At 35.6% G+C, this 19,909-nt stretch overlaps 2 protein-coding genes across 3 annotated transcripts in view; both read right to left on the reverse strand.

Moving 5' to 3' along the window:
* Positions 1-1,914: 1,914 nt before the first annotated feature.
* EPGN (epithelial mitogen) lies at positions 1,915-13,499 on the reverse strand. The gene is made up of 7 exons (XM_084884963.1): positions 13,462-13,499; positions 11,674-11,741; positions 9,536-9,819; positions 8,952-9,041; positions 5,616-5,724; positions 4,792-4,944; positions 1,915-3,396 (listed from the first exon to the last, which is right to left on the reverse strand). The coding sequence occupies exons 3-7, from the start codon at positions 9,576-9,578 to the stop codon at positions 3,342-3,344; spliced, it is 450 nt and encodes a 149-aa protein (XP_084741089.1). The 5' UTR covers positions 9,579-9,819; positions 11,674-11,741; positions 13,462-13,499; the 3' UTR covers positions 1,915-3,341.
* Positions 13,500-13,676: 177 nt separating this feature from the next.
* The window catches only part of MTHFD2L (methylenetetrahydrofolate dehydrogenase (NADP+ dependent) 2 like), a 79,598-nt gene continuing 73,365 nt past the window's right edge, over positions 13,677-19,909 (reverse strand). For both annotated transcript variants that reach the window (XM_084884292.1, XM_084884293.1), the window contains one exon: positions 13,677-15,068. In XM_084884292.1, coding sequence (XP_084740418.1) covers positions 14,956-15,068 — 113 coding nt within the window. In that variant the 3' untranslated portion in view covers positions 13,677-14,955. The remainder of the gene's footprint in view (positions 15,069-19,909) is intronic.

Below are 19,909 nucleotides of genomic sequence, written 5' to 3' on the forward strand. Positions count from 1 at the left end.
TAATTTGGGGAAAGAAGACAACAATAATAAGTAACTTTAATTTCCTTTTTATAAATTTCTGGCTCAAGTATGAGTGAAATTATGGTGTTTGCTCCCACTCCCATTGTTATCATCCTAATTAACTAGTTAATATTAATAACAGGAAGAGGCAAAGGGAAGGCCAGACACTATAAGCATGGTCATTTGGGAAACTTCACCAGGAAGCTACAGGTTCCCATTCCCCAGGGAACCCATGGTCCATTTCCTGCAGATCACTAGGGGAAGGGGTCTAACAAAGGGAAAGAGGGGCGCATGTGCAGTGAAATTGGGGTGATGCAGGGAAGGTGCTTGTCTGTCAGTCTGGCCTGGGGAACAATAAATTAGGTAGGGGATGAACCCTATCAGAAGTGCACGAAATCTAAGCTCCTGCTTAAAATACCCAAAGAGGCCTTTCTCTCTTGTGCCCTTGTTAGCGCTTATTCTCACTTGTTCCCTGGCTCCATGACCCACACTCGCCTGTTCTCTCTCCATAGCCAGTTGGCCTTAAGCCGCCACCTGGCCCATGGCCATGGGACCAGCCGATGGATCGTAGCTGAGAACACAAGTTAAACTACACAGATGCTGGACTGGACTGGGCTTTAAGATGGAACAGAAATTCTGGGCAGTGGCCTTAATTCTGGCCCTCCTGAAAACAAGATTGGGCTTCTTCATGGTGAGACAGAGATGAAAACTTGGAGAAAACCCCCTTAATTTTACATCATCAATAAAGCTTTCCACAAAGCCCCATCCTCTCATGGGGGCCTCAGGAAATTGTTTTCCTCATGGCACCCAAGAACTCCACTTCTACCGATAACCCCATCATGCTTCAAAATGCTAAATCATGACTATTGAAGTCCTAGCATGTGTTCTCAAAGAATTGAAGGACGGACACAGGAAGAAGACAAAATGGGAATGAAAGACATTGATGAACCCCTTGGCAAGTTTCATTTAGTAAAAAAATTCCAGAACATATTCCCATTTCTTTCCTAAATGAGCCACCCACCTAATGATCCATAGATTGCTAGTTCTGCAAGGGATTCACTAGCAGACTTCTTTCAGGGCCTCATTGCACATTGGGGGGGGGGAGGGGAGAGTAAAATATTTGCAGAACATCTTATATTTCTTCCCTTATTTTTTTTTTTTTCATTTAAGTCCTGTTTACACACATAAATATTGGTTCCATAGGAATGAAAGAGGTTCCTCCCTGCAAATTTAACTCTTAGGGTTATGGGATCATAAGATCATGTGTAGGACAGACCATAAACATGTGGCTTCTTAAGCGCCATTTTCTAACTTTCTATGGTCTCACCAGGTGGATTTTATACTGATAAGCATACTGTTCCACAGGTGAAAAAATTGGAATCCTATTGTTGTTGTTTTTTTGTTTTGATGTATTTTTCAGTTTGGCAAGCTGAACATTTTAATTTTGTCTGATGTGTAATTTTAATTATATTGTGTTTGTAATTTAGAAATATTTATAGACAGCAAATATGTATAACTTTTTAGGTTATAACTTCTCCAGACTCCAGCATTAATTCCTCTCTCATCAGGAGGCAGTCCTTAATTAAGCTTTATTGTTTCTTCCTGGACTCTCCCAGCTTTTTAACACCTTTTTGAAATGCTCAAGGAGAGCATTGCTTTCTAGGTGTGGTCCCTGGAGTCACTGGGAGGAACCTTCACCTCCCCACTTCTTGGTATGAGGTAATCTTTGCATACTTTGTGAGGACAATCAGAAAGTGCTGACAAGCAACTCATCTGCCTTAAATTCCTTATGAAGGCAAAACAAAGCAAGTGAAATACCTTCTACTCAAAGGAAAGCAGAATGTAAAGTTTTAATAGTGAATGGAAAGGCATAATAATATAAGAGAAAGGCTTGTTACTAGTCAATCATGGTAAGAATATGCATGATTGATCCTCTTTTAGCCGAGCTCAAGATCAAAATGGTTTTACTAATCAAAATTACAATGGGAAAAAGCCAAGAGTTATAGATTGAATCTAAAAGAAAAGTTATAGACATTATTTTTAAATTATATGTTTTGCTTCATTTAAAAACAAATTTTTAAAATACTATTATACAAAACAAACACTAAAATATACATCTCAGATGATAGACAGCAGTGTGTTTTGGATTTGAGGTACAGTCGAGAATATCCCAATTTTTCAGTTATGGAAAAAAAATTGCTTTTTCTTCCCTGGTCAAATTTTAGAGCTTGAAGGGCCCCGAAAAAAATGAAATTAAAGCCCAAGGATATCAGTGGTCCTGCCCAAGATTATTCTAATTACATAAAAAAAAATATGCTTAAAGATAAAGGACCCTAATTCCCAAATAGTTATTTCTAGAATAACTATTGCATTTCCTCACTCTATGTGCAAATCTGCTATCAAGTACTTAGAAGTGGTTAATAAATTTCCCATGTGCTTTTGGCTGATGAAAAAATTCCTGTGTCCAATTCTTTAGTTTTTCTTTCAGGATCAGTTGTAGAATTTCATGTATTAGTAGAATTCTAGAATTTCAGTCCAAATGAATAGTCACCAGGGAATTCCACTAACAACAGGAGGAAGTGCTACACATAAGCATTAGGATACCAGTGAATCCAACACAACATTTTATAATCCATGCAGAAAAAGAAATGTTTTGCCTACTCAGGGCTTGATATCCAGTAGCTTCCAGTCATCAGAAACTCTTTAGCTTATTCCATATTTCACAGATAAAGGCTCCACAATGTTGTCACAAGCTAGGGATAATGTATTTTGCCTTGGACCTTCCATTTTTCTTGTCTCTGGCTTGGCCTCCTGGCACTTGTTTGGTTCACTGATGGTGCCACAGCACTGATCTTATCCTAATAGCTGACATCACATTCTTTTAGACACTATGAAAGTAGCATGTTCGGGATTAGGTCCATGGAGCAGTGGTCCAAAATACTGGTAGCTAGTACACGAAGAGCCCAAGCTTGGCATTGCTTTGACTTGTTGCAAAGTTGATAATTCTTCCCATGAAAACTCACATCTGACCCAGTCAGAAGCATGGCACTCAGTCTCTCTGCAGTAAGAAGAATAACCACAGAACAACAGCAACAGACCCAGAGTAGTACTATGAACTTGACTTCTGTCACTGTAAGCTTTTTCCATTGGCTCTCTTGGTATCCTAACAATGACAAAGTCCAGTGATTTCTGTTGAAATGTATTCCCTCATTTCATCATGATCCCAACTTCCATCACGTTCAAGTCTAGTCAACGGGGAAGTTTTGTTGTTTTATTTGAAGATGTCAATTTGGGATCCACTGATTTTTAAAAATGCCTCATGAGATTTTCTTACAAAGGACTCACAGTGGTCTTCCTCTGGAACAGACCTTATAAGGTGATTTCAATTTTAGACACCTAAAACAGAGTATTGATTTCCATAAGAATTTAAATGCTGTTTGTATACCTTATTGTAGATTATATAAATGTGCTGGGGTAGCAGTTGTTGCTAGTCCCTTTTACCCATTGGGAGATCCATGCCCAGCTGCTATGGATGTTAACAGACCCAGAACAGTATCCTTCTCTAGAGGATCCCCTGGGCCCATGGAGAACTTTGCCTGAATTCCTGGGAGACTCCTGGTCCGTGCCCACTACAATGCCAGGAGCATCCTGACACCCTTGCTGAGGACACAGTACTAAAACCAAGATCCCTCACCTTCTTGGGATAGGTCTATCATGCCATTCACGTTTGAGATCACCCTGGGGAGTCAGGCTGAGACTCAACTTTAGCTAATAACACATCTTTGTTTACCTTCCTCCTCTGCTCTAGCTTTCCTTACTTCCTCATAGGTCCTACTTTAGGGCATCCCTTGACTAATCACTTGCACAGGAATCCCCATTTTGTGTTCTGCTTCCAGGGAACTTGACCTCAGACAACAGTCCTATTAACATTAAAATATCTAGTTCCTTTTCCCCCACTTTTTGGTTCCTTAGGCAATTGAAATATAATATCAATTGATACAACATATTTTATATGAATTGTTCTATAATTGATATAACATTATATTCTCTCTAAGATGCAATTGTTGAGCAACCAAAATTTTTTCTTATTTTGATAGTCAGTCTTGATCACTTTTAAAATGAAAACTTAGTTAATAGAGTATGCCAGGGAAATGTATTTATACTTTTTTCTTTAATTTAGCTCACATCCTTTCTTGAGTTTCCCTAGCTACATGGATTTAAGGGGGAAAAATTACTAGTGTGGATACACTTGAAATAAGAATTAATATACAAGTAACTTATATTTAGTGGATCTAGCTTATCTTCTTAAACTTCTAGCAGTAGATAATATCTTCTGAATATACCTTCAATTGATTGTTTGGAAGTAAATGGCCCATGTTTGCCACACTTTTTATTTATTTAATATTCATTTCTTGATTTCTTCATTCAATAAATATATACAGAGTGTCTATTGTACCAGGCACAGTATTTGGCACTGAATATATAATTTTGAACAAATCACACTTTTCACTACCCTTGTGGAGCTTACTGGCCTCTTCATTTGTAACTTTGATGTAGGCAGACAGAGGACGGAGGGAAATTAAAGCTATCCTATTGCAACTGCAGGTAAATTTTTACTGCTAATCTGAGTTTATGAGAAAACATATCAAAACGAATATGTAGGAACTTGCCAGATTTGCAGCCATATTTTCACTAAAAAACTTAACCTGATACATTGTAGGGGCTCAATAAATATTGTTCAAATGAACGAGTACCCAGTGACTTCATATTTTGTTTGTTTGTTTTCCATACCTCTTTTTTATGTAGCAGTAAAAAATAGCAAGAAAGCCACTTAATAATACTCCGACGCCAATCCAAATTGCAATGTATTTTTCATAAGAATTTACAGCATATGAAGTTAAGGTCAAATGCTCACACCTTTCTCCAGTATAACCAGTAAAACACCTTTACAAAAAGAAAAGAATGAATAATTTTAAGATTCACAATGACAGAAATACAAAGAAAAGATCAGTTTCAAAGAATGAAGATGCAATACCAAATGAAAGCCAATCTATTACAGGTATTGAAAAAGCTACGTATTTTACAATAATCATTTCATTAAGACCTCATATCAATGTACCTTTCCTCATTGGTGAAGTGAAGATAGTTCGTGTGCTTTATGCCTTGATCTAGAAAATTTACTCTTCTATAGGAAGATGCTGAGCAAATCAATGATCATCAAAATAGTATTTTAGTTGCTCTAGAACTCTCTATTTTCCAAGTGTTTTTACCATATCCTATTTCATTTCATCCTAATCACATTTGCATGATGTTAAAATGCTGATATGGATTCGGTAGTTTTGAGGTGGAGCATAGGTTTCATCATTCTTAATAAGCTCCCAGGTTCACAGATGCTGCTAATCTGGGAACCATATTTTTGAGAAATGAGGATTAGGTAGTTTAGAGAAAGACTCCTTAGATATTCAACTACAAAGAGGATTGGTGAGTCACGATCAGATCATGTACCCTTTTAGCTCCATAAAATAGAGGTGTGTGGAAATGTACTGTGTGAAATACCAGAGACATAAATTCCCTTTCTCCTGCCTCTAGGACTTGGGCAGTTCTTTGCAAATTACCTGCAGATGGCTTTCTTCAACTCACGGTGGAAGGCACACACACCATTGATGCAGTAACTATCGTGGTATTCCAGGCAAGGATGTGAGAACTTCAAGACTATGAGTCCTTCTGTGCCATCATATAGGAAAAAGGAGAAATAATATTAACAGATGAAGTAGGTCACATTTTTATAGTAGTTTTATAACATGTTAAAGAGACCTTTAATTTTGATATTCTATGGGTGCTCTGTCCACTGAACTATTGATTGGTTCCCTTGGCAGGTTAACAAAGCTTAGTTAATATCACTTAGGCATACAATGAATTAATCAGGGGATGGAGGTAAATTTCATTCTTTAGAAGCAACATAGTACAGGATAGATACAAGTTTGCCAAAAGGTGGCAGCATCAACTCTAGTTTTAGAGACTTTCTAGAGCAAGGCTTCCGAAATGTATGCCTGAATGCTAATAGGTATAAAAGATCTCACACAATTTTTTTACTCTCTCCTTTAAACCTAAGAAGGCAGCGCTTAGAAAGATTTGGGTTTATAATTGTGAGACAATGAACTTGATTTCTCTTTTCCCAGAGAAGCATGAGATGAGAACTCCCTCTTATTTGGATTGCCATGTGTGGCTAATTGAAAAGAGAATATTTTCTCCAACTGATTTCAGAAGAGGGATGGTTATGACCTATACAAGAAGCCAGAAACAAGTTATGGCCTGGGCTTAACATAGTTAAGACAATACTTTCAAATATCATTTAGAAATTTTATTCACTTAAGAGACATTACAAAATAGTGGGAAAAGCCTTGGAGTTGGAACTTAAAAACCTGGGTTTTGATTTCAAATGCTTATACTGTGCAAGTGACCATGCTTGATAGAACTTTTGTGGCCAAGTGTCCAGAATCTTCTTTATGGGAAGCCCCCTGGGGGAAGCTGCGATGTGGCAAAATGTATTTCCTTCAGGATGCTTACTCTTCATTCCCTGATGTACTCAGGACATACGCCTATATAATCCCTGGGGTTTCTGAAGTGGCAAGCACAATGATAAAACTGTATAACTGAGTCCTTTTTGCTATACTTTCATTGCTGATTCTTAGATTTTTCTCAAGTAGATTTAGTGATTTTTTTATTTTGTCATTGTTATGAATAAATATGTCATGAATATCTCCTCATCCTTAGTTATGTTGCACAGTATTTGTCTTGTTTTGTAAGCAGATTAAGACACTCCTATTTATTTGTTCAGATCTAAAAAGACAGACTTTTTTTTATATAATGAAAATACTAAATTTTTAAGTACTGAGACACCAATAAGATCCCATGTTGTAGAACTTCCTTTTGGTTGAGAACACATAATATTATCTTATAATGCACATTCATGTGAAGTCATTAATCTATTTTCTCATTTTAATAATTCTGAAGCAGTGAGAATTTTGCATTATAAACTGAGCTAGGTTCTTCCTACTTCAAGACTAGAGCCTGAATCAAGATTTCCTAGAAAATATGAGATCTGAAAGAAGACATTTCCAAAGAAAGGGAATACTATAGAGATTCTCCTTTCCTATAAATATCTGGATTCAGGATAAATAAAAAGCAAGGAAAAACTAAAGTTCTCCATCAAGAAGGCAAGGGAAAATGATAGAGATATATTCAATCACTATGTTTTTCATTGTTATTACCTGTAACTTGGAGAATTTTACTTGCACTGCCCTATTAAGAAAGAAAAAAGTGATCTGGGCATAAAGTTATGAACTCAGTCATAGAGAGAAGCCATATTTTAATTTTCTGCAGTATTATTTTCTACTAAACAGATTTCTTTCCCTTTTTGTTCAAAAGCTCAGAAGATAGGAAGACATAAAAGTCATTCTAAACCCTATACTTATTTTGGTTTTCAGATTAATATATATTTAAAAGTTCAAATAGGCCTGGATCAAATTGGCTCAGTGGATGGATCCTTGGCCTGCAGACTGAAGGGTCCCAGGTTCGATTCCAGTCAAGGGCATGTACCTTGGTTGAGAACACATCCACAGTGGGGGAGGGAGGTGCAGGAGGCAGCTGATCAATATTTCTCTCTTATCAATGTTTCTAACTCTCTATCCCTCTCCTTCCTCTCTGTAAAAAATCAATAAAATATATATTTTTTTAAAGTTCAAATTGATGAGAGCTGGGTGGAGAGAGTTACTGGTAATGGGGGTGGTGGGGAGGGGAAAGGGAATCATTTGTAATGCTTTCAACAATAAAGATAAACTTTTAAAAACTCAAATGGGCAAAAATATTTCAAATACATTTTTAAATTTAAAATTATTGGTGAAATGATTTTTTAAAATATATTTTATTGATTTTTTTTTATTGAGAGGAAGGGAGAGGGAGAATTAGAAACATCAATGATAGAGAAACATTGATCAGCTGCCTTCTGCACCCCCTCCCCCACTGGGGAGGTGCCCACGACCAAGGTACATGCCTTTGACCAGAATCAAACCTGGGACTCTTGAGTCTGAAGGCTGATGCTCTATCCACTTAGCCAAACCAGTTAGAGCAGTGAAATGAATTCTTAATTATTACTACCTCATATTCAGAAACAAAATATTTGGCTTAATCTTTTTTATTTGCCTGGCTCTGAAAGCATGATATAGCATTTCCTCTGTCCTATGTCACATCACTGATCCCAACGTCAGCGGGCAGTATGTGATTTGTGTGAAAATCATAACCATGCAGTACACAGGTCTCAGCAGGTTACAAGCTTTCCAAGTTCACGTCTAAGAGTTCAAACAGGTTTGAAAATGCACTGATGTTCAACAGCAGTGGAAAGCTATTCAAATAATAATAATAATAATAATAATAATAATAATAAAATAGGAAATAAAAAGTAGGAAGAGGAGTTAGAAAATATGGCCTATGTTAAAACAACAACAAAAGCCTCGCAAAAGAAACAAGGGAAAAATATTTCCAAAGATGAGGGGACATGAATTAAGATTTCATTTTGTAGCCATAATTTCCTTGGCTGCAAAGTTCATAGTCACAGATTAAAATATAATGCCAAAATGGTGACAAATTGCCCCTGGACAAATGTGAGTTACAGGGAACCAAGCATGAATCAAGCAGAAAATGTGGCATGTTTAAATTAGCCTTCAGAAAAAGTAACTGGAGACATTTCTTTAATTTCCTCACTTCCTCCTTTTAAAAAACTAATTCTTTGCAGACCCATTTACCTGTCACTTCGATTTAACATCATCATGCTGAGTTGATTACCTCATCATAATATACATATATTAAACATTTTCTAATGTTGCTCGTATTACAATCCAAATTCTCTCAAAAATTAAGAAGTCCCTTGAAATACAAAAATGCAAAGAAAATACCTTTTGTTTTGTTAACTGTCCAATTACTTGGCTGGGTTTCGATTGCGAGTGTCAAGTTCAAGGCCACCTCTTCACTTAATGCTGCCATTGCTGTATGAAGGGGGAAAAGGTATCTTTAGGAGGTGAGCCCCCTTCTGTATGTAAGCAAGAGACTGAAAGTTATTCTATTTATTTCCTTTTGTTTTCTTTTGAATCCATTTACATTTGAGATCCATAACCTAAGTAGGGCAACTTCTTGACAGTTTCTCATCCATATTCCATCCATTGACTATATTATAATTATATGAAATAGGGACACATTAATATTTAAGAGAAAGTGAATATATTTATATACTGATTTAATCACGAGGATGCTGTCATATAGTAGTTAAAATGTATTAACCTCCTTTCAGTTTTATAAAGCAAATATGTATTAGGAGAGGAACATAAAATACATAAGAAATTAAATTAATTCAGATTCCTTGCTCTAATCTTTGTCATAAGAACAACTATGAAAAGCCAACTTCTCACTAATTCAGAGCAAGCAAATCCATTTCACATTTTACACTGACACAAAGTTAACAAAAGAAGAAGAAATCACCTACCATTGAATAAGAGATAGACTGACACTGAAACCCTGAAAGCCATCTCCTGTCCTCGCTGACAGTATCTGCTCTTCTCCGCCTGACTGGTGGAAGGCTTTTATGGAGCACTCTGAGTCTTTCTTGCCTTTATATTTGATGGAGCGTCATCTGGCAGTTACCAATCAAAAAAATATGTACTTCTGGCAGCGACTTCAAGCCTCCAGGCACTCACACACTGGGTGAGGATATCTGTGTTATCTCCCAACATGATCGAGTTTTCCTTTGAAACACTTATTTCCTGTTACCTGTGGGCATAATCAGGAAAGTAAAAGTGCTTAAAACAATTTAAAAAAAAGAATCTGACGTCAGGGAAGGCCCCAGTGGTGTAAAGAGGATTGTACCTGCTCCAACGCTGCTAGCAACCTCTACCAGATTCCAGTAAAGGGAGTTTTGATATTTGCAAACTAGGAAACAGCATAACCTATTAATAAAAGAAATATTCCTGCCAATTGCTCTACCTTTCAGTACAGACTGGGTTTCATTGCAGGAAATTTTGTCACTTAGTGGCAGGGGAGAACAATTTCATTTGTGTAAAATCAGAGGTTTCATATTCCATTTTAATTTTTGATATTTTATTTTTATAAGTTCTGCACAAATGATTACATTTAATTGTATAACATTTACCATTATGTCCTTCTGCCATTTAATATTTTTCTGGATAAATGAAATGGGCTACTAAGTTCTGGGAACTACATTGCTTAAATTTGTGCCCCAAATGAGTAGACTAGAGAGAGAACCAGGAAAACACAATAATAATAATAATAACATAATACATTTTCCATTTAAATAAAATTAAAATATTTAGGTTGGTACATCTAATGAATAGAAATTTTAAAACTTAACACAACATTCAAAATTTTCTCACCGATAATCCAGTGCCATTTAAAAGGCCAAAACATGTAATTAATATTAATACATATTGTGACTACAAAGAATTTCTCATACATTTTTACTTGCCCCGAATTTTTGTGAATAATTTATAAATAGGTTCTGCAGAGCTGTTGTGACTTTCTCTCAGGAATTTCAGTTGCTCATATTTTTTATACCTTAAAAAGCTGTTTAAGTCAAGATAGGTTATCATTTGTATCATGTCCACCCAGCACATTCATTTTACCAGAAAGGATCCCTATTACAATTCAAATGTGAATTTGGCTTTAAAAAGCACACAAGAATGAGCTTGTTGAACTCATTATAACTTGGGCAATCACTTACCACAGGTGTCATCATTTAAAGTTAAAAGAATATATAGTCCTTGGCTCACTTTAAATGTGCCTACATTTTGTTTCCTAGTTCTGTGGGGTTTTGTTAAACTATTTATTAAGATAATTTCTGGATAATATTTCTCCTAGGCCAATATTATTTGAATTATAAGTCAAACAATCATCTTGTGAACCACTGGTGAGAATTTAAGAAGGAATCGTTTACAAAAGTTTCAGTAAACTGTCACGACCCACTGCAGTTTTTAGAGGAAGAAGCTGAGACGAATGTCAGATACCTTTATTTTGAAGACTGGGGCATAGAAGTACAACCAACCATCTTTGTAGTAACTATTAACTGGTTCTTCCAAGGTGCTTTGCATTTTACAAAAGCTTTTTACGCACATTTCAATTCTTTGTTCAGTAACCCTGGCCCTAACAATTCCAGCATCCATCATATAACACTCTGTCTTAAGTGAATAAAGAAATTAACAACAGGTCTTGTTTTTACTCTCATATTACAATAAGAAATGAAGGCTCAAAAGAATTAAGGGACTTGTCAAAGGCCATGCCCCCGAGTTAAGACTTGGATCTGTGCTCTGATTCCAGACATAGGCACTTTCCATTTTTCCAGCTGTGCCCTCTGGTAGGAATGGGTATACTGCTCTCAGAGGAATTCTCTTAATTATCTTCTAAAATCAAGCTTCAAACAAACTACCTTTATCTTTGAAGAATAAATATTAACTGTGGTTTTCACACATATTTGGGCTTAGGGAAATGAATCAGTGTCTCTCCAGATGCTTCCATCTCATCTGCCACTTCAGCTTAAGGTTTATATCAGAAAATAGCTCTGAGCCATCCCACATGCTTCTTTTCCTCTGGATCCTGATTGATCCCACTTACATTCTCTGGAGGAGAGACTCCAATCTTCACTTCTTCAATCCTCTCTTCAGAAAGTCCTTTCTCCAATCCTGAAAAGTGGGTGAGACAGGTGTGGTAAGGTGGCTTCATTGTTATCTGTTCATTACTGATATACATTAAAGCAGGTTGGAGGGAGAAGGAGAAGGCTGAGAGCTGCAACACTCCACTATCATTTCCCCCTCCTACCTACCACTTTTTGCCTTTTTTAATTTATTCATCTTTCTCCTCTAGTCATAAGCATCTCTGCAAGCGTCTTCACTCCCCTTCCCTCCCCTTTCCTTCCCTTTCTTTTAATTCCATTCCCTTCCTTTCCATTCTCCTTCCTTTCCTCTTCCTTTTCTTTTCTTATTTCCTTTCCTTTTTTTTCTTGCTCCTTTACTAACTCAACCAAAATTTGATGCTAAATATTGGCAGGAAATGGTATTCTTATGGATTCAATTGTCATTCACTCATTTATTCATTCATAAAAAAAATCGAATGCTTGCCACATTCATGGCACTGGGCTGGGTGTTATGATGGATATAGGACAAATAGACAAATTCTGTGTGGATTCTGACCTCAAGGAACTACAGGGAGACAAGGAAAATATGCACATGGGTGTCATAAGGGTAGGAACTGATAACTGCCATGAATGTCTACATAAACTTTAAGAGCTCAGAGGTGGGACTTAAACTCCCCCAGGAGTTTCCATGGATAAGTTTCAATTAAAGTAAAGCGTAATAAGTAGGATTTGGACATATACTGATACAAGAAAGGATTCTTGGTGTGGGGAGAAGCAGGCAGAATGGTGTAGAGAAAAGAGAGTGGGTTCCGGATCATATTATCCCAACAGACTTGTTTCAGATTCTAATGCTGCCTTCATCATCCTCTTGGCTTTGGCTGAGACTTTAATAACCCAAAAAATAAATTTTCTCATCTACCAAATGGTGACTGTCAGTAACAAAAAGAAAATAAAGCATTTAGCCTATGATAGGTTCTCTATTAAGGATAACTGTTACTACTGAACAAATACAGAAAGACAGGGTGTGCATAGTGGTCGATTCTTGCCTCCATATTTTTGTATTGTTGTTCAATCCAAATTAATTCTGTGGGGTCATTTTTACAGATATGTTTAGGAGAAGGCAATTTACTTTTCCAAAGCTTCTGTACAAAGTCATCATATGTCTGTTATGGACTCCAAATATTTAAAAGTAAAGTCATGATATCAATAAACCAACTTTATCCCTTTTATGTGTTGAGAAAGGCTGCCTCCTTAGCCACATTTTAATCAGGCTCCTGTGGGTCCTCTTCTTGACTAGGTCTTGACTTGGCATGCTTGGCCCAGTTTTCAAAAAGAATCTTGCTAAGTCAGTATATGAACCAAGTTTCTCATCTCCCAATTCTTAATAAGTCATTGGCCTGTCTTTTAGCAAGAATGGTGGTAAGCTAGTTTAGCAAGAGTCCCCCAACCCTTGGCACTAATCAAGTTCCTCTTAATAATTTTCCATCCACTGATCCACTCATTCTGCTCATTAGCTATAAATCCCTAGCTGTCTTTGCTGTATTGCGAGTTGAGTTCAATCTCTATTGCTATAGTCTTGATCCTATTACTACAGTCTTAAATATTTCTTACCACTTTTAACAAAGATCAGACTCATTTTTCTTTTACAATATTTTAATTAGTTTCTGGAAAGGCTCACTCTTGAATTTTAGCCTAGCCATAGGTGCAAAACCCTTTAAAAAAAAAAAATAACCCCTCCTGCATTTGGGGCTCAAAATGACAGATTTCACCTTTTCAGTGCACATGTATTTTTGGTCATTTTGTTTGTTTGGAGAATTTGCAGCCCTTAAAAATTAAAAAAGGTCCATTTCTGAAATGTTTGTGTGAGAGCTTTAGATTTAAACTTCTGTCAGGGTTATCAGACAAAGATGATCTAGGCTGATTGTAGAATGAGCCATAGAACCTTTACTTTCCTGCTTGAAAAACTTGTACATTTCTCAGCATGCTGCAAAGACATAGATAACAAATATATGAACAAAGAAACTTACAGATATCGTAAGGAAAAAAAAACAGGTATTCTTATTCAAATTGCTTTTATTATACAGTTAAAATACCATTAATCATCTAGTTTATTCTCACATAAATAATAAGAATACACATCATTAAAAACATGCATTGGGTAAGAATCATTATTGGTACATAAATATACCGGGATTTGAGTATGAAAACAATACAATTATGTTGCTAGAGCTGTCTCAAGATACCTTCAACTGAGAGTCACATGTATTTCCTAATTTAAATTGTGTTAGAAGCACAGCGTCTACTTTGAGAACCAAATGCTGTAAGAGAAGAGGGAAAGAAAACGGATTTTTAGTCATATTCTAATGTTTAACTTTGGCACATTGTGTGTTTTCCCAATTGATTTCTGCATTTGTGAAAAATCATAATTTGTTCTTTAATGAAGGCCTCACTCATAATATGTCATTTTTTCTTGATCTTTGTGGGAAAAGACCACATTAGTTTTGTTTTGTGCATTTGTTTGCTTTTTGGATTTTCTATTGTTCCTCAAAGAAGGCACTGTCTACATATTTTTCTAGAACAATGAAGAAGTTACATTAAACCTAGTACTTGTTATTACATTTTTACTATAACAAGTAGTCATTTATAATTTAATATAATCAATACCTTCCCAAGCAGCACTGAATTTTTTGTTTTCCTTGTATATTTCTCTTTCCTTGATTGAACATTATTTATTATTAGGATGCCTCATAGGATGCATTTAGGAGATATATAAGATCAATATTTTATTTTTTATGTTTATCTTTCTTTTAGCAAGTTAGTTCTTTTCTAGCATATGATACAAGACTAAAATATTTAAAAATTAACCATGCTTATGGCAAAACCTGACTTACATTTTACATGGGTGTCCATTTGGCTGACAAAACATTTGTTGAAAACATATGGCATGTGATATTTAATTGTGTCAAAATATATTATTTATTATGAGCCCTTTATTGTTTTAATATTATGAACAAATGCTATTCATAAAATAAATGTTACCAATGTTTCCACTGAAATTGTTTTGTTTGTTTTTCCCCCTAAAACTCAAAACCTGTTAGCAGAAAATGCATAAAGTTGTGTGAATCTTCTGATCCACAATGATTCCATCCATGAAAAAATAAATATAATGTAGAAATAAATAGCTTTGTAGTAAAATATAAAGGATTTTCCCCGTCAAGTAAATAAATAGCATGATTTCAGCTTGCTTTGTTCTTTCATGCGACCTAGTAAATGGCTTTTTTAGCTGCCAGGAGTGTGTTCTTCAGAAGCATGGCCACCGTCATGGGTCCCACGCCTCCTGGAACTGGAGTGATGAAGCCAGCCTTCTTCTTTACAGCTGGTGGAGGAAACAGAAAGTACTCTTTACTTTTACATTTCCCTGGGGAGTTTATGTTTTTAAACATACTGATCTGTTAAAAGATAAACCGAGGCACGAAAAAAAGTTTAAGTTTATTTGAGCATTTATCAATTGTAATTGGGCAGCGCCAAACCGGAAGTGGTTAGGAGAGCTCCGCTGAAAGAACTCAGGAGAGGCATTTTGTCTAAAAAATTGTGTTTAATTTTTCAATTACAGTAGACATGCAATATTATATTAGTTTCAGGTAGACAAAACAGTAATTAGACATTCATATAACTTATGAAGTGATCTGGCAGAGACCTTTATAGAGAAAAAGGGAAGCAAAGTCAGCAGGTTATTGAAGGACAGAGCTTTGAGTCCAGCTGGATGTTTGTGACTAGCGGTCTTTAGGTTGTACTTCATAACATTAGCTTTTGAAAGGCTTAGATTTGTGTTTGCTTCCACAGGCTGCCATGGCATTAGAGCTACCTCAGTCTACTGGCCTCCTTATTTAATTAACTTAACAGAATACAGTAGATTTTTCTGCTTTACACATGTAACTAAAACAAAACAACTTCAAATTATCTTTATAATAAAGTAGGCTATAACACACACACACACACACACACACACACACACACAACACTTGGACAAACATTCCTGTGTATGATATCAAGTGTGGAACAAATACTTCTTTAATGCATAACCTGATATTATTGAACACATGCTATTTAGATGGATAGCCTTTTACAAGTTGGCTCATATATGCTTCTACATGAATTAAAGTCAGCAATATTTTCTAGATCTATTAAGTATTATTTTTGTAAAATTTATATTGCATTCTGGAAATATGGCTTATAAAATTTATATTTACCTTTTTTGAAGTATAGTATCAGATGGCAATAATTCTTTAAAATCATATGAAAAGCAAAGGAATAATATTACTTGAAGAAAAGTCCAAATAAGTTTAAAGACATCACACACACAAAAAAAAAATCCAACTAGCGTGTATTATAAATCTTACGATATGTAATGAAGTAAAGATAAGAATATTGTGATTTAGAAGATAATATTTTAATTTTTCTAAACAACTCTCTTCCTGAAGCTTTCCCTTGCCATTCTTCCATCCAACCATATGCTGTAAAAGCCCTAGACTAGGTCCAGAGCCATTCTGTAAATAACCTCACTATTCCTTCTATGTGGAGTAGTCTTCTACCATATCCAACTAAGAAACTCTTTATTAGTCTTTAAAAGCCAATAAAATGTCACCTGGCTATAATTTTTCTCAAAAACTCACCCCTGCAACATGGACCTCCACTCTCTATGTTTCCAGGAACTTTATAGCTACCCCCATCGTGGAATTTACATTGTGCTGTCATTCTCTTCACTAGACACCAGCACTTAGAAGGCAGAATCAAGTCTTTGTGGTGGTGAAGGTTGTCATTTTCAATCTTTGAATTTCATGCACATGTTAGGTATTCATTACATTTTGATAAAGTGAACTAAATAGCCCTTGAAATTTAAAATCTAAAATCAATTTGCAGGAATATGTCAATGCTGTTGGTTGGAATCAAGCAATATCAGAACAATTTAGTTCAAGCTAATTTCCTGGAAAACTCAAACTACTTATTTTTCCTGAGGCTGACAAACTGTGTTTTTCATTTTCTAATAAACTGACTTGATGACATGAGTAATCCTACCCTAGACCCTTTCTATATGATTGAAGAAGCAATGCTTTCAAATATTTTAGCAGTTCTTTAGCAGAAATGTACTATATAGATTACTACTACTATTTACACTGAAAGTGTATAAAATAATTGATTTGTAAAATACTAACTTTGAAATATTAATAGATGAAAATAAAATACTGAATAATATGATAAATTAATAATCAAATACAAATCAAATCAATAGAAAACAAAATGATTTGTTTCACAATCAAAAGATGGATAAAAGCCAGGTTGGCATGGTTGAGCATCAATCTATGAACTTAGAGGTCACAGTTTGATTTCTAGTCAGGGCATTTGCCCGAGTTGTGGACTCAATCCCCAGTATGGGACTTGCAGGAGGCAGCTGATCAATGATTCTCTCTCATTCTCGATGTTTCTATCTCTCTCCCTTCTCCCTTCCTCTCTGAAATCAATAATAAGAAAAGATAGATACAATTGATTATCTAAGGGAATCTATTGTGGGTATGTCATTTTACATAATTCAATTTTCAACTTTGAAAAGTAAAGTGGTTTGAAATTATAAAAATATTAGAAAAAATAAATAACCATAGCTACTATCAATTGAGCACCCACTTGCCAATAACTTCCTATATATTATTTTAATAATATTTAATTATTATTTGATTTTAATAGATGAGGAAAATGTGGTTCACTGAAGTCACTGGCTTACCACTCTCCTGTAGAGACATTGTTCAAAGCCAGGTTTGAAAAATTCTATGATTGCATAATTCCACCCCTTCCCAGTATAACTATATTACCATGACCTGAACAAATAGAAAAGTCCCAAGAAAGACGCATGTGCCAAAAATAAACTGCTTTCTCAAAGGGTTAGGAGGACATTCTGAAAATAGAAACCAAGAGGGAAAAGTTCTAATCTAGTAATTTTCCTACATTTTACTATAGGTGCTCATAGTTTATCATCTTTGGCTTATATCTAACTCTTCAAGTTACAGGTCTAGCTTAGTGGTCTACGTCGCTTTCTTCCTGGATGTCAGGTCAGATAAACCACTTGTTTGCTTAGGTGTCATGACCCTTCTTTACCAAATTACATTTTCCACAACATGGTTATTATGGCATTCTTGTGATCAAAAAGTGATCTTTGTGGGGAATAAAGAGGGAATGGAAATGGGCTGTTTCTTGAAATAATACCTGCCCAAAATGTGTAGCTTGGTTTTTGCAAATTCCCACAATTTACTGGTAGAAACTACCACACAATTATCCTGTCCTACCTATCACCTCACAGAATTAGACTATGTGATGGGTAATGAGTTTTCACCTAAACCAGAGTAGGGCTACCCTGGACATCCATAAGTATTTATCAACAACAGAGCCCTGTAGATTATTAACTAGGCAGAAGTTTATGATATCACTGTGACTACCCCCTGGTTATTCAAATACTTGTTTCAGATATATTTTATCTTTAAAATAAAGTGGATATGAAAATGAAGTTTGTACATAGTCCTAAAAGGCAGATAGTAATAATTTGTTAAATACATATCCTATATAATAAAAGGCTAATATGCAAATTATCCCCTTGACCAGGATTTCAACTGGGAGTTCAAGTGAAGTTTGACCAGGGGGTGGGGCTGGCCAGCCAACTGCCCAGCCCATGGCCCCTCCCCCTGACTGGCCCAATCGGCCAGACCTGGGCGGACAGACCCCACCCATGTATGAATTTGTGCACTACACCTCTAGTATAATATATACAAGGTCTTTATTCCTTTGGATTTGATTTTCATGGGAATCTATGTCTGAGAAGGAAATACAGAGATGGGCAAAGGAGGTTTACAGTTGTTCATATGGAACATAATACAATAATTAATAAATATTAATGCAAGAATAAACTCAGTCTTTTGCATGCTCACAGCTGTAAACTTAGTTTTGCCCACTTCTGCATAAATTGACGTGCTGCTGGCTAGTCTTACTGCATTCTTTGTCTATTTACATAAGTACTAGGATATGGAAGTAAGTGATTTCTCAGGAAAGGTAAGGGATTATCATGGGCAAATGCCAGTGGGTACAGATGCCAATGCTTAAAAAATTTCTCTAGTCTAATGATTTTGCATAACTATTTCAAGAGTTGTCTTAATTGGTGAGTTAATAAAGTATCAGAGGTGGTTTATGACTAAAATTAGTCATGTGAGAAAGAGTTAAGTTCAATACATATTTGATACTCTGAAAAGCATCTTCCCCAATTATGTGTGCAAGAGAGTAAGTTAACAAGCATTACTTCTCCAGAATAACCTTTTATTTGCCGGTCTTTCCCTGAGGGCAGACAAGGGTTTATACCTGATTATAGAAGTTGATGCTTTTAAAGATTAATCCTATAATGTGTGGGCAAAAGTGTTCTATATGCTCCATTGAAAAGAAATACAGAAGCATTTTAAGGTAGTAATTTCCTTCAGAAACTTCCTGTTTGTGTGTGTCTAGGTGTGAGGGAGTATATGTGTATTTTAAGGAAAATGCCCAAAGTTCTGTTTATATGAGAATCGGGTGTTAGACCTTGATTGCTATCAGCACTTTTATAAGAGACTCATGAACAGGTATTATAAAAACCAGGGTTAAGTTCAATTTCATAAAGTCAACATAATTTTAAAGTTGGTGAAACTCTTAGGCAAATAGAACAATCAGCAAATCCTATTATCTGCATGGAACTTGCTCGAAGGAATGAGATTTAGATGGAAATGACGTGGCCATGATTAAAGCAGGTTCCTGAAAAAAGTTATTTTGAGGAAAGGCAAAAATTATCCTGACAATTTGAATGACCTCTCTGTGAACTTTAGAACCTGCAGAGTAAGTTCTATAGATCTCACATGATCAAACTCAATTTTGAAGGCTTGGAATAGGAAGAATAGTAAAATCACAATGCCAATGGGATGTTCATATGGAGACTGGAGATACATGTAGTCATTTTTTATTGTCTATTATAATAGTCTCTTGGTTTCCAATCTCTACCACATAACCTGCAGCCAGATTTAGTCTTTAAAACACAGATTAGATCATTTCAGTGTATATACGTTGGATGAATCTTCACTGTCTCTTAGAATAAAATATAAATTTTTTCCCCATGATAATTAAAATCCTTAATAGCCTGGCCCTGAATCCTGTTTT

This window comes from Pipistrellus hanaki, assembly GCF_964339955.1.
Source record: "Pipistrellus hanaki genome assembly, chromosome: 1".
NCBI classification, from domain to species: domain Eukaryota; kingdom Metazoa; phylum Chordata; class Mammalia; order Chiroptera; family Vespertilionidae; genus Pipistrellus; species Pipistrellus hanaki.